Source organism: Leopardus geoffroyi, chromosome A3 (assembly GCF_018350155.1).
Source record: "Leopardus geoffroyi isolate Oge1 chromosome A3, O.geoffroyi_Oge1_pat1.0, whole genome shotgun sequence".
Lineage (NCBI taxonomy): Eukaryota > Metazoa > Chordata > Mammalia > Carnivora > Felidae > Leopardus > Leopardus geoffroyi.
Window position 1 is genome coordinate 126,911,766 of NC_059336.1, and position 14,997 is coordinate 126,926,762.

The window sequence follows — 14,997 nt, forward strand, 5'->3', positions numbered from 1 at the left end:
CTGTCTGTGTGTGAATTTATTACCTAATTTATTAGGTGAATCTGACCTAAACTTTTGTTCAAGGATTATTGTGGCAACTCTCTTTTTTAAAAGAGTGTTGTATTTGGACATGATCAGCCAGTTGAGCCCAGTGATGTCGCACTCTGAACTCATGCTTGCAGACAATGGTACTTTGTTACCAACTAGAGATGCTACAGCCTGAAGCTTTTACTCTGGGTTCGTTAGCAGTGGCAACATAAGAAGTCTTGAGGTGCTAGGATAATAGTGAATTAGAATAGCATTAAAGTTAAGTATCATGAAGTGTAACAATTCAAAACTGAACACAATGCCCAGAGGCTGCTACCATAACTTACAGGGAACTGAAGTTTAGGGCCCAGAACCATCAGAGGATTCCATGTAGGTAGAACACATGTGGGACAGGTTGTTAGGTCTATAAAGTTAATTTCAAGCTGAGATCTAAGAGCCCAGGTGGAAACTATGCTATTTATGTAAGATTCAAGAAAAACCATAAGTCTTCCACTTGGGCCTAGAGGTAGAAGTTGGTTGAATGGTAAATAAAAGCAGTAATTCTCTGTTGGGGGTGTGCATGTAGACCTTTTTACCATATAGCAGATCCACTCTTTATACTTGTCTTTTCGTTCTTTTTTTTTAACAGCTTTATTAAGATATAATTTATATACCATACAATTCACACATTAAAAATTTACACTTAAGTGGTTTCTTAGTATGTTCCCAAGGGTATGTAGCCAGCAGTGCAGAATTCCTCACATTGTCATGCCAGAGGTAGAAGTCCTAGCCTTTTCTTTTTTATAGAAGCCCCATCTGCTCAGTGTGGCTGGACTAACCTCATAGTATTTTGTTTTACTTACGAATTTTTGGCCCCCAAGCTTAGTTTGTAGTATAGGACATAATATCCCCCACCTTGCTTTTTCCTGTCTCTCCTCCAGGTATGCAGATATGTTTTTTCGTTTTAAGAATTATGACATTAATCCATCAAAACAGATAAATATGTAAAAATTACAGAAATAAGCTGAATTTCGTACTCCCTCTTCAGGTAGTAAATGGAAGTTCAACCCACCTACTTTTCTTACCTTGGATTTTCATTTCTGCGAGAATATTCTAGAATTGTTTATTTTGCCAGTATTTCCTCATCCTCACTTCTTAGCTTATCATAGTGGAGGACTTTAGGTTACTTTTCTCTTTAGATAATCTCCAATCTGAAAATGGAATCCAAGGGTGCCTGGCTGGTTCAGTAGGTAGAGCATGCAACTCTTGATCTCGGGGTTGCAAGTTTGAGCCCCACATTGGGTGTAGAGATTACTTCAAAATAAAATCTTTAAAGAAATAAAAGTAAAAATAATAAAATAAAAATGGAATCTAGTCTGAGTAATAGATGTTCACCTTTTTTCAAATGGGAAAAGGAGGATCTTGAGGCTTCATTATACTTCAGTTCTATAGGCGTTTGCCCCACTTAAGCATTTGGGTACTTTCTGGAGGGTAAGAACAATCTTATTTTATAATTGTATCCTTCCCACCATGTCTTACACAAAACCTCTCGTGTAGTGTATGCATGGTCATAGATTATAGAATAACTATTGAATGGAAGGATTGCAAAGAAATAGTGTCTACTATACTATCTGGCTCTTGCTGGAAAAAGTTTGCTGATCCCTGATCTAATAGTTCTCTTATTTGTCCCTTCTCATCCATTCTTTTTGTCAGTGCCCTGCTTTGGTTTCTCATTCTTTTTTGCTTTGGAATATTAACTCCTTACTGATGTTGTTTCCGGTAATTTTCCCTTCACCCTGCATGTGCTTTCAAAGTGATCTAACATACAGATTTGGTTAATGTCTTCTGTCTCTGTTGTCTGGAGGGTTAAGTTGTAACCTGATCGTTAGGAATTCACACTCTTTGACCGTTCGGGCTCAGCTCTCACCACTATGTTCTTAGTTTAAATATTTTCATTTCCCAAAGAAGGACTAGTGCCTTTCTACATGCTTTTCCATCTGCCTCTAACACCTTTCCCCAACTTTTCTCCAGGGACATTTTGATTAATCTTTCAAGTCTCAGCTCAAATGCTACTTCTGCTTTGAAGGCATTCTTGACTTTTTCTGGCAGACCTCTAGGTTCTTTCTCTGTGCTTCCACAGTTCTAAATAGATATAGCCTACTTAAGCTTTATTGCGTCCAAACTGTATGATCAATTTCCATGTCTGTTCTCTGATAAATTGTGCCTCTCTCCCATTTATTATGTTACCTGAAGACCATTGTTACTGTATCTTTGTATCCCCAGAAGATAGTACTTTTGTTGAATAAAGAAATATGGAATTAAAATTATATTTTAGAGGGCACCTGGGTGGCTCAGTTGGTTGAGGATCCAACTCTTGCTTTTGACTCTGATTGTGGGATCAAGCCCCGTGTCAAGTTCCATGCTGAGCATTAGATCTCTCTGTCTTCCTCTGACCCTCTCCTCCTCTCACACACTCTCTCTCTCAAATAAAAAAATTATATTCTAGTATTTTATATAATTATGTTTGCTTACCTGATGTCTTGAGATTATTTAGAGTGAAACCAAGTTTATTATTGGATGTGAACTATATATAACTTAAAATTTTTTTCTGTTTATTGAAGAAAATTAAAATACACTTCAAAATGTTATTTTCTTAAAGGTTAGACTTAATGAGGCAGAAAAAAAATACAAAGATATTCAAGATAAACTAGAAAAGATTAGTCAAGAGACAAATGCACGGGCACCAGAATGTATGGCGCTGAAAACAGATGTTACGGCTAAGAAAAGGACCTATAATGAAGCTGAGGTGAGAGAAATTTTCCAGCCTGAAATATTAAATACTATGTATCAAATACAAATACTGTTCACTTACTTTTAAAAGGAGGGGTTTTATAATTAAGTAAGATCTATGTTGCTTACAGATTTAAAAAAATGTAAGTTTCATGTGGCCATTTATGTACTTTGTTTTAAAAATATATTTCTGCATATATTTAGCCTCTGATTTGAAGATTTGGCAAAAGTGGATTTGAATAGGATATATATATTTATTTTATCAAAGTATGTCTTATTTTTTATTAGGTTTTATATAACCGTTCTCTAAATGAGTATAGAGCATTAATGAAAGATGATGAACAGCTTTGCAAAAGAATTGAAGAACTAAAGAAAAGGTAAGATGGTTACTTTGCATTGTGCATGATTACCTCATTTTATACAACAGTGCCCTCAGTGAAATGGAGTATCAGATTTTCCATACTATTGCTAAAGGAATTTTATTACATTGCTTTGTGGTTTTCTAAACATTCAAGTTTTCATATAACATTTTCTATTTTGGATTATTTACTGTTAGTACCGATCAATCTTTGGAACCTGAACGATTGGAAAGGCAAAAAAAAATATCTTGGTTAAAAGAGAGAGTAAAGGCCTTGCAGGATCAGGAAAGTTCAATCAATCAAGAGATTGAACAGTTTCAGCAAGCCATAGAAAAGGACAAAGAAGAACGGGTGAGAATTAAGTAAGTTTCAGTATCCTGAGGATGATTATTTTTAATCACTTGAAAATTCTGTAGTTTGGTGTTTATGAAGACAGAAAACATGTTTCATTGTTGGTTTATGTCCTGAATAAGGTGTGTGTGTGTATGTGTGTGTGTGTGTGAAGTTTTGACGACTTGTGATGATTTTTCTCCAGTAACACAATCATTTTCAAATAAATCTGCCTTTAGTCTTTTGGGTAGCTGGGTCATTCACTGGTAGGCAGGTGTTAGGGGGGAAAGGCTGGATATTCCTGTATGATTGTAGCACATATTTCTTCTGGTTTTTTGCTTTTATTTTGTAGGCGAGAAGAACTAGATGTGAAGCATATACTGAGCTATAATCAGAGGCAACTGAAAGAACTGAAAGATAGTAAAACCGATCGACTGAAAAGATTTGGGCCTCATGTGCCAGCTCTTCTTGAAGCAATAGATGACGCCTATAGGCGCGGGCGTTTTACCTGTAAACCCATAGGCCCTTTAGGTATTTGTCACCATTTGGTCAGGACACAAGGAACATTAGAAATAAGGTTTTATTTTCAGGAAAGGTTCTCTTGAATCTAGTTTTAAAAGTGTTATCAAAGGGCTATGTAATTATATGTGGATTTTAATTGTATATATTTTAAGAAATAATAACAAAAATCACTTTAAACTTTATAATTTTCCTTTTGTATCTTTAAAGCATAAAATAGCCAAAAGCAAGATAACTTAGGAAAAGTAACTATAGAGTTGAATAATCTGATTCAGATTTTTTTCCTGAATGAATGAATAAATGAGTTAACTAATTTAAATATAATTGATTAGTTGGAAAATCCAGTGACATCAAGATAGAAGAATTCTCACCACCTGAGTTTTGTGTAACTTTTATAAAATGACTTATCTTTTCTTAGTTTCTATTTAGGATTGTTTCTAAGTCCTTTTTCAACTGGAAAACCTGGGTTTATTTCATTATCCCCATATATACAGAAGATTAAAAATTTATACATGTCTTTTGAGTTCTCCTGAGAAATTATCTCTAATTCTGTAATATCATTAGGGGAAAATGATGCTGTAAAGATAAATATATATATATTTTATTACTAAATATATTTACTGTGGAAATGTGGCATTACATACTATATTATGGTGATGTCTCTTCATGTAAATGATATGTACCTCTGTACCAGGATCTGTTTCAATGGATGAGGCATTTCTTCTCTGTTTTTAAATCCCAATGTTAATCAGTTTTACAGAAAATAATAAAGGATCTGTATGTAAACCTTTTGGTTTGATATTCAAAATGCCATTCAGAGGCTGGAATAGTATCCGATTACATAGAAAGGCCTCTGCTGATTTACATTGGAATGAGTCGGACAGTTCTTTTCATAGGATTTGATGAGTTTTCTTTCCAGTGTATCCAACGGATAAGTGGGTATTTCCCATTTAGCTAACAGAAGATCTGTAATGTCATCTATACTTTATATGAAAATATTTTGAAGTCAATTATAAACTGTTATAAAAAGATAGTTACATTAATATTTCAAAGTAAGGATTTATGGACCTTTTAATAATTTTCTCACCTTTAGGAGCTTGCATTCATCTTCGGGACCCTGAGCTTGCTTTGGCTATCGAATCTTGCTTAAAGGGACTTCTGCAAGCCTATTGTTGCCATAACCATGCTGATGAAAGAGTCCTTCAGGCACTGATGGAAAAGTTTTATTCACGAGGGACCTCACGGCCACAGATAATAGTTTCTGAGTTTCGGAATGAGATGTACGATGTAAGACACAGGTAAGGTATCACTAGTTAAGTGCCATTTCTGGAATTGCTTAATCATGTGCAAGATCAGAAAGAATTAAAAAATTTTATGTTAACCAAATATGTAGTACTGACTTGATGAAATTTCATCAAGCCGCTTCTTTAATTTCAGCCTAGGCACTGGAGATGCATAGGTAAATAAGACCTGCTCCCTGGCCTTGAGCTCCTTACACGAGGTGTGTTGTGGGAGCCAGAACAGGGAGAGAGATGCAGTGTGGCATAGAACCAATGCTGAGGGAAGTGATACAGACCTAGGCAAATTAAGGGGTATGTGGGGGGTGTACTAACAAAGAGCTTTGACGCTCATTACTCACGGTTCAACTCTCAAGGTGCTTTGCAGATCCCTTAAAGAACCATGGTTGTTTTCTTTGATGACCGTAATAAACCTCAAGGGCCCAGTACCCAAACTGGCCTCTTTGCTAACTGCTGACTAGCTACTCACTTTACTTTTAAATATAGTACATACTTTCTAATTTAATCTTCAGCTTTGGTAAAATTAGATCACAAAATGCAGATGTAGTTCAGATGAGAAAGTAATTACACGTTAGATGTTAGTAGCTAGATTAAGGAAGAAATTCGAGAAAAGAGGACAAATGATTAGTCTCCTGAACTGATGAGTTTGTCTAGTGACAGACAAGGGTTAATTGCTTTGTGGGCAAATAGAATTCTATGTGCAAAACGTATGGTGGCACGGCATCATAAATTATTCTGCAAAAAAATAGCATGTGCATTATGGATAGTAAGGGACAGATTAAAAGTGTTATTTAGGACAAAATCAGTAAACCCTGTCACTTGAATGTAAGAAAACAAAAGAATTGAGGATGCCTTCCAGGTCTCTGGCTGGAGTGAGTGCTTAGCAGGTGTGTGGTTCAGGAGAAGTACAAGGAAAAAGTGGATTTGTCAAAAGAGGGTAAGTCCTGTTTTGGAACTGTCCATTTTGAGCTTTTAGGCTAGGTATAAGGATTTGGGAGTTGGAGGTGAAGTGTTTTCTCAATCTGCAGAAAAATTTGACCCTACATTAGTTTCTAGCTTTGATTCCTGACTTCTAAGACCTGATAAAAGTGAAATTTCCGGTGTGCTACCAGACAGCATTGCTTATGGTAAAAAATGACCCCTGACAGGTTAGTTGCATCTGAAGCGGGACAACTCTGAACACCTGGTCTTCCAGCGTGGTGACTCGTAATTGGGCGTTTCCCTACGGGGACCTTGGAAACTGCCCCTGGGGGATGGCTATGAGAGATTGACTTCTGTGAGGAATATCCTCTTTCACTGGCACTGTCATTTGGGGACCAGGACCTTGGGTCCTGAACTGTCGGGATGGTTCCGTGAGCCGCTGTGAGGACTGCCATGAGTAGGAAAGCCTGGTGCTGCCCTACCGGCATGCTGTGTCCCCAGAGATTCCCTGGGGATTGTGGCTCCAGGCTCCTAGCAGCATAGCACATCCTGGGAGGTGGTGCAGAGTGAGAGCTACATTTGTGCAGCCTGAGGTCACTTCTCAGAAGTAGGTGAATCCATGTGCTGAGAATGAGGGCCTCACCAGTTGGGTAGGTTTGGGAGAGTGAGAGAGGAAGCTGAACCAAAGTCTACTTAGGATTCAGACACCTGTGGTAGCTGCAGGATTTTTTATTTTTTAATAGGTTTGAGTAGAGAGAATGTGTACTGTTGGATTAATACTGCATTAGAATTTTTTAGAGTGGGTAGGTGTTGCAGGAGAAGAGAGAAGCAGTTGAGAGTGCTGCTGGGAAAGTAGTTCATGACTGGCCATGCGGCTTTGGCTGGAGAAGGAAGCAAGTGAGGCCTGGGAGAAAACCTGTAGGTGGGCCGCAGGAAGTTAGCAGATTTGACAGGCATGGTCAGCCAGGAAGGCTGTAGCTCGTGGTAACAGTAGGAAGTTAGAGTAATGGAGTGGCTCCAGAGTATGACACAGTCCGTGTTTGCCTTTCAGAGTAGTCGGGTATTATGTTGAAGTTCAAGTTGGTGGGGTACTAGAGGAAGTTGGATGTTACTTTTAGGTGTTGAAGAGTATTGACAAGTTGGGTACATGTAATATTCTCTCAACTTTAGCTGCCTTACAGACGTTTTGGAGGGATGATTTTCTTGTGAAGAACTTTATCAGTATATATTGTGGTTCAAATGCTAAATTTTAAAATTATCCATGTTATTTTAATGCAGAAAAGAACAGTGAAACACTATTGGAATATTAGAATGAATAAGGAATATTGGGCTCATATTGAGGAACCTCAACAGAGATTCCCCGGGAAAGTGCATAGCTTCCCAGGAGATACTCGGAGTAGTTTCCTTTCCTTTGCAGATGGCCTTGTTCCCTCTTTTCAGAGGAAATAGAGGATATGGAACTGCTTAGCATGCTAACCACCCACAACCTTGTCTGCGTCTGTACGTCTTCTCCCACTCAACAGAGGAGATGCTCTTTCTCTCTAAAGCTGTTTATTAATCCCCGTAGGCTCTGAATTACATGCTTTCTTCCCTGATTTGTGAACCATTTCTTTTCATTACTTCAACTCTCTCCTGAACTTTAAATGTTCCTACTCCACTGACTTCTCTCCCCTTTAAACATCTTAGGTCAGTGGTTTTCCTCCTCCATCTTAAGAGCAAACTCACTGGGGCACCAGGGTGACTCAGTCGGTTGAGTGCCTGACTCTTGATCTTGGTTCAGGTCATGAACTTACAGTTCACAGAGTCAAGCCCCATGTAGGGCTCTGCACTGACAGTACTGGCTCTCTCTCCACCCCTCCACCCTGCTCGCACACTCTTTCAAAATAAATAAATAAACTTAAAGAAAAAAAATTCCTTTAAAGGGGGAGAGTAATATTATCAATCTCATATAGTTACTCTGAGGATTTAAGTGAGCTAATATTTATAATATTCTTAGAATGCCTAGCACATGATATAAGCGTTTGCTGTTTAAATAAAATAAACCTATTACAAATGTTCTCAAATGTTATCAGATATTTTCCATTGTTATCTATAGTCACACATTAAAAAGGCATATACATAAGGGGCGCCTGGGTAGCTCAGTCCATTCAGAGTCCACTTCTTGATTACATCTCAAGTCATGATCCCAGAGTCCCGGGATGGAGCCCTGCATCATCAGGCTGTGTGCTGGGCATGGAGCCTGCTTAGGATTCTCTCTCTGCCTCTCCCTCTGCCCTTCCCCCACGCGTACACTCATGTGCTCACTCTCATCTCTCAAAAATATATATATGTATAAAAGTAAAGTTTGATAAGTTGATATTTCTATATTTTTGTGTTCTAGAGCTGCTTATCATCCAGACTTTCCAACAGTCCTGACTGCTTTAGAAATAGATAATGCAGTTGTTGCAAACAGCCTGATTGACATGAGAAGTATAGAGACGGTGCTTCTGATCAAAGTAAGATGTTTGCTGTATTTTGTATTATTTTTCAGTTTCCAGAATTGAAATTGGTTATATAAATTCCTGTTCCCCTTCTGTATTCTGGAGTTATTAATATGTTTTACCATTGTGCTTTTACCTCATAGAACACTATAGAATAACATAGAACACTATAGAATAACATAGAACTGGGTGGTTTGTGCGTTTTCTGCCTGAGAGAACTTTTTTAACTTTTGGCTATTCCTCAGTAAATCATTTCACAAATACATATTATTTTGGTGAATGATGCTATAATTTTGTTTTTGTTTCTTTCTTTCTTGATTGGTTGCCAGATCCGTTTTTTATTTACCTTTACAGATAAGTATGTTATTATTCTATTTTTTAAACAAATAGTCTACTTGATATTTCATGCGTTCTTTTTCTTAAAATTTTGAAAGTATCGTAAAATAAGTCAATATTTTTCATTTATGTGTGTATTTTTATGTACTTGTTGGATTAAATCACCAAACTGTGTTTCATCTATTGACATAAATTTGCTGAGAAGGAACAAGGAAATTCAAAACAGAGATCTAACCAAAATAAGCATAGTAGAGTTTGTTTTTCTCATTATTGGAAATTGAGAAGTAATGGTGTCAGTAATTTAAATGTATATATAGTATGTATGTTGCAAAGTAATATTGTAATTATTTGTGGGCTTGGCTCCCTCATATTTTAGAAGGATACTTGAGGGGAGCCTGGGTGGCTCAGTCAGGTAAGCATCCCTCTCTTGGTTTCCACTCAAGTCATGATCTCGTGGTTTCGTGATTTTAAGCCCCACGTGGGGCTCGGCTGGCAGTGAGGAGCCTGCTTAGGATTCTCTCTCTCCCCCTCTTTCTCTGCCCCTCCCCCACTCATGCTGTTTCTGTCTCTCTTAAAATAAATAAATAAACTTAAAAAAAAAAAAGAAAAGGATACTTGAAAGAAAATAATGAAGTCCTCTTGTCTGTCACTAGAGGTTGGCTAGGCCTCCATTAAGTCTAATCCCTTTTTTACTTCTCTCTAGGGCTTAAATATTTCAAGGCTTCCCCACGTAATTCAGTATACCAATCTTTTACTGTAATTTGCTGTTCACTCACATCTTTCCAGGCTGTAAAAGTCATTTAGAAAAGAAAAAGATTTGTATGAACTGGTCTAAAATGAATATTCCCACATGAAAATGTACATAAAATAATTTTTAATTTTAAACGGATTAGAACTTAGTTTGTCATAAAGCATTGTTTACAATGCACTATGGTGTTCTTTTTTTAATTTTTTTAAATTTTTTTTAACGTTTATTTATTTTTGAGACAGAGAGAGACAGAGCATGAACGGGGGAGGGTCAGAAAGAGAGGGAGACACAGAATCTGAAACAGGCTCCAGGCTCTGAGCCATCAGCACAGAGCCTGATGCGGGGCTTGAACTCACGAACCGCGAGATCATGACCTGAGCTGAAGTCGGACGCTGAACCGACTGAGCCACCCAGGCGCCCCTCTTTTTTTTTTTTTTAATGTTTATTTATTTTTGAGAGATAGAGCAGGCACGTTTGAGCAGGAGAGGGGCAGAGAGAGAGGGAGACAGAATCTGAAGCAGGTTCCACCCTGTCAGCAGCACAAAGCCTGATGTGGGGTTCAAACTCACAAACTGTGAGATCATGACCTAAACTGAAGTTGGTCTCCCAACTGACTGAGTCACCCAGGCACCCCTACTATGGTGTTCTAAAGTTTTAATTCTTTGAATCTTGAGTTGTTTTTGAAATTCTTTTTTTTAACTTTCTGGAATGATTTTATTTATGTTTAAATAAAAATACTTGAATCTTATAATGATAGGTAGCATTTTGAAATTGTGCATCAGAAAGGCTATGGCATAATTTGAAAAATGTATTTTTCCCTCTATTTTTTTAGAGTAATTCTGTAGCTCGTGCAGTAATGCAGTCTCAAAAGCCACCCAAGAATTGTAGAGAAGCGTTTACTGCTGATGGCGATCAGGTCTTTGCAGGACGTTACTATTCATCTGAAAATACAAGACCTAAATTCCTAAGCAAAGATGTGGATTCTGAGATAAGGTTAGTGTCAGTGCAAGCTTTACTGTGGTATTCTGACTGCTCCCTGTGGTATTCTGTCTGCGCCCTGCAGTGTGCTTCCTTTCATATTACTCTAGCAGCAGTTATTCCAGGGAAGGATTGTGAATATTTTCGGGCTTTGAAGATCATTTAGCTGGATGTAGAATTCTGGGTTGATGGTTGTTTCTCGTCATCACTTCGACAACAGTATTTTGGGCGGAGAACACAAGTGTGTTCCCTTGACCAGCTGGTCTGCACATCGTTTACTGCCTGTCTGCATGGAGATGAGACCTGAACCCAGAGTGTCCGTCAGCTACACCACTGTTCTGGCGTTCAGCTCTGACTCTGCTCAGTGAGCGTATAGGTGTGCTGGTTTACATTCTGGCTCAAGTTCCCTGTTAACATCTCTTACTGTATTTTGAGTTGCACTGTTCTAAAAGGATCAGTCAGCAGAATTAGAACATACATCTAGGAAAACAGAGCTTCCAGAAGAGCCTAAGTGAGAAGTTGAATGACAAGCTAGTAAGTGTATTCAGTGAGATGCATAAGCATGCAGAAAGGATTTTTGGTACCAAAAAGCCATGATTTTCCAAACTAATTCAGTTGATGAATTGATGGGTTTTGGAACTGAATTAGTGACCTGGAAAACCTTCAGTAGAAGAACTAAAAACTTAAGTAAAATGAATATCTAAGAAAATTGAGTAAAAGTGCAAGTATTCTAAGTGATTTATATATGTAGGGGGAAATGAGAGTTTCATCAAAATAGATCTCGTTTTCAAATAATATTAGTCATTTTTATGTCATGAGAGCAGCATAAAGAAAAATAGCTATAATAGATACCAGAACATTTGGTAAAACTTCTTTCTTAGCAACAGAGAAAAGTTGAATGACCAGCAACTTGGTGTCATGGCACTGAACGCACATTTTGTATTGATACCAAGTCTTTCTGACGGGATAGATGTGGGAATGTGCCAGTATAAACGTGACCTGTAAAGTGGTAAGTTTTTGTCCATTGTGCCATGACATTTAAATCAAGCCTTCCTGATTCTTAACTGGGTAAGGCTAAATTATATGGTATTCAATAGACACGAGTGTAAAATATATAAAAATACCGTAGTGATGTTACTCTGTATGGCTCACACTTTTCTTTCAATAAAAATTGCCTCATGTATTTATGTCCCAAGTGTTAAAGAAAAAAAAAAAAAGGATGACATTTTTGGAAAAGATTGTAAGTATGCCTCAGCAGCAAATCGGGATCTCTGATTCCAACAGTTTATTTATTTTATTTTATTTTTTTTGCTTTTGTGTATTCCGATATTTTAGTAATAAAGGTTTCGAGTTGATATTTGGCTTCAATTTTTAGCTAACGGTATTTGTACTAATGTGTAGTGGACACATCATTTGTTTTAAAAGTCAGGTGAACTGGTTTTTCAAAAATCATTTCCCCTATTAAATAATATGGGAACCAATAAACTACTGATTGTAAATATGCCAAGTTCTGGGTATGATGTTCATTTAAATAAATCATACAGAGAAAGACAAATACTGTATGACTTCACTTACATGTAGAATCTTAAAAACAAAACAAACAAGCAAACAAAAGAAAACAAACTGATGCATAGATATGGAGAACAATCTGGTGGTTGAACAGTGTCTCTGCAGAAGGATGAGGGGTTGGGTGAAATAGAGGAAGGGGATTAAAAGGTACAGACTTCTAGTGGGAAAGTAAGTAAGTCATAGAGATGTAATGTATAGTATATTAATATTAATATGTTAACAACTTTGGTAACAGCTGGCTGCTAGATTTTGTGGAGGTCACTTTATAATGTATATAAATATTAAATCACTTTGTGGTACACCTGAAACTAATGTAATATTGCATGTAAACTACACCTCAATTTACAAAAAGAGAGAGAACAGCTAATAGCTTAAAAAAGCCAAGCTTTAAAAAAAAAAAAAAGACAGAGAATATACCAAGTTCTAATGATATTTAGATGACTTTTGTGTCATCTGTTTTGACCCAAACCAGTATATTTGTAAGTTTAAAAAAATTCATTAGTGTCTTTTAAATATAGAAAAGTATAAATTGGGAAACAAAAGTAGCTCATGATCCTGTTTCTCCATAGTCCTTATTGATATTTTAAAAAATAATTAGAAGAGGGGCACCTGGGTGGCGCAGTCGTTTGAGCGTCTGACTCTTGATTTCGACTCAGGTCATGATCCCAGGGTCCTGGGATTGAACCCCACATTCAGCATGGAGTCTGCTTAGGATTCTCTTTCTCTCTCTTTCCCTCCCCCGCCCACCCCCGCCCTCTGCTCGCATGTATGCTCGCTTGTTCACTCTCTCTCTCTCTCTCTCTCTCTCTCAAAAATAGCTCTCTCTCTCTCTCAAAAATAGATAGATAGGAAGGAAGGAAGGAAGGAAGGAAGGAAGGAAGGAAGGAAGGAAGAAATCTGTGCATATGGTGAGATAGTCCAAGAAAGAAAGAAAGAAAGAAAGAAAGAAAGAAAGAAAGAAAGAAAGAAAGAAAGGAAGGAATCTGTGCATATGGTGAGGTAGTCCAAACAGCGCAGAAAAGTATACAAAGTGAGACCATTCTCATCTCTCTTTCAAAAGTAAGGTAACAGTTTAGCAGTTTCTTACACGTGTTTTCTTATATGTGTTCCCAAAATAGTTTGAATCCTTGTACGGTGACTTAAATTAGACATAATTCACATACTATAAAATTCACTGTATTTTAAAGCATACAGTTTAGAGATTTTTCTTATATTCATAAGGTTGTGCAACCATCAGTGGAAGCTAATTCCTGAACATTTTCTTTACACCAGAAGGAAAACCCATATCCATGAGCCATTATTTCCCCAATCCCAAACCCCTTGGCAACCACTAATCCACTTTTGGGTTTGTCTTTATGAATTAGTCTGTTCTGGATGTTTCATATAAATGGAAACATAACTATGCAACTTCTTGTGTCTGGCTTCTTCCACTTAAGTGTGAGCTGTGTGTAAGTATGCATATGGTTTCTGTATCTTGCTTTTTTTCTACTCAGTGTTAAATCTGGGCAGTCTTTCCATGTCAGCACATTTAGAACTACCTCTTGGTAGTTCCCCAGTAGTTAACCAGTTCCCCGTTGATGGACATGAGAGTTATTTGCCATTTTCTCTTATAACAGTGCTGCAGTGAGAACACACATACATGGATCTTGGCATAGTTTTGAAAGTATATAGCTTAAATTCTCAATAGCTAAGTAAAAAGATATGTGAATTTTTAAGTTATTTAATAGCTGTTGCCAAATGACTGTAATGGATGTATTACTATACAAGTAATGCTTTGATTTTAAATATTTAGTAATATTAAGCAATAATATTTTTAATATGTACAATATTAAATGAGCTCTAATAGTTATTAAAATAGATAATTCAACACTTTCATTTTATTTTTATGTAAGTTGACCATTTAATAGTGATTGCTAGATGACTCCAGAAAGATTCTCCAGTTTCCCATCATATTAGGAAGACGTGAAGGGTGCTTCTCTATACCCTTGTCAGCTCATCACTGACAGATTCCTGTTGATGAAAAATGGCTCTGGAATTTAAGTGAAGAGATTATAATTTATTTCACAGTTTCATAATGAACAGAGTGGCTTCTTAACAGGGAAAGGGTTTTAAGTTTTAAGTACAGGTACTGACTTGGTTTGATTATCCCCGTGTGGTTTCCCATGATGAAAGTACGAAGCAAGGAGCAAAAGAAATGTGTAAGTTAACTCTCAGAATAATTCCATTGCAGTAACTGCTTACATACAAGATCATTAAAAAAAAAAATGTACCTGTAGGTTTTTGAATTTTCAAAGTATTTTAACAGCTTAAATATAATTTTCCAAAGTTTATTTTTCAAATTTATTCTTTCCTTTGTTCTTTAAAACAGATATCGCATGTATACTTACTGTGCCAGGCCCTGATCGAGGCACAAGACATGGCACAAAATAAAGTACAAAAAATTCCCCATCCTGGAGCTTAATATTAGGAAGGGGGAGATAGACTAGATGAATACTGTAACTAGGCCAAGTGCTATGGAGACAAACACAGCAGAGTGAGGGCTGCAGACCCAGGAGTGTACTGCTTTGGCCGTTCCGGGGCATGTGTGTATCCCACACAAACCACGTGCACGTGCCCGCACATTTCATTTAGTAGCACAGGTTTTTCGCTCCGTGGAAAAATTA

The 14,997-nt window shown here is 37.1% G+C and overlaps 1 protein-coding gene across 2 annotated transcripts in view; it reads left to right on the forward strand.

Moving 5' to 3' along the window:
- The window catches only part of SMC6 (structural maintenance of chromosomes 6), a 78,343-nt gene that overhangs the window by 27,390 nt on the left and 35,956 nt on the right, over positions 1-14,997 (forward strand). For both annotated transcript variants that reach the window (XM_045447661.1, XM_045447662.1), the window contains exons 11-17: positions 2,666-2,812; positions 3,085-3,173; positions 3,353-3,517; positions 3,838-4,016; positions 5,098-5,302; positions 8,604-8,718; positions 10,620-10,780. In XM_045447661.1, coding sequence (XP_045303617.1) covers positions 2,666-2,812; positions 3,085-3,173; positions 3,353-3,517; positions 3,838-4,016; positions 5,098-5,302; positions 8,604-8,718; positions 10,620-10,780 — 1,061 coding nt within the window. The remainder of the gene's footprint in view (positions 1-2,665; positions 2,813-3,084; positions 3,174-3,352; positions 3,518-3,837; positions 4,017-5,097; positions 5,303-8,603; positions 8,719-10,619; positions 10,781-14,997) is intronic.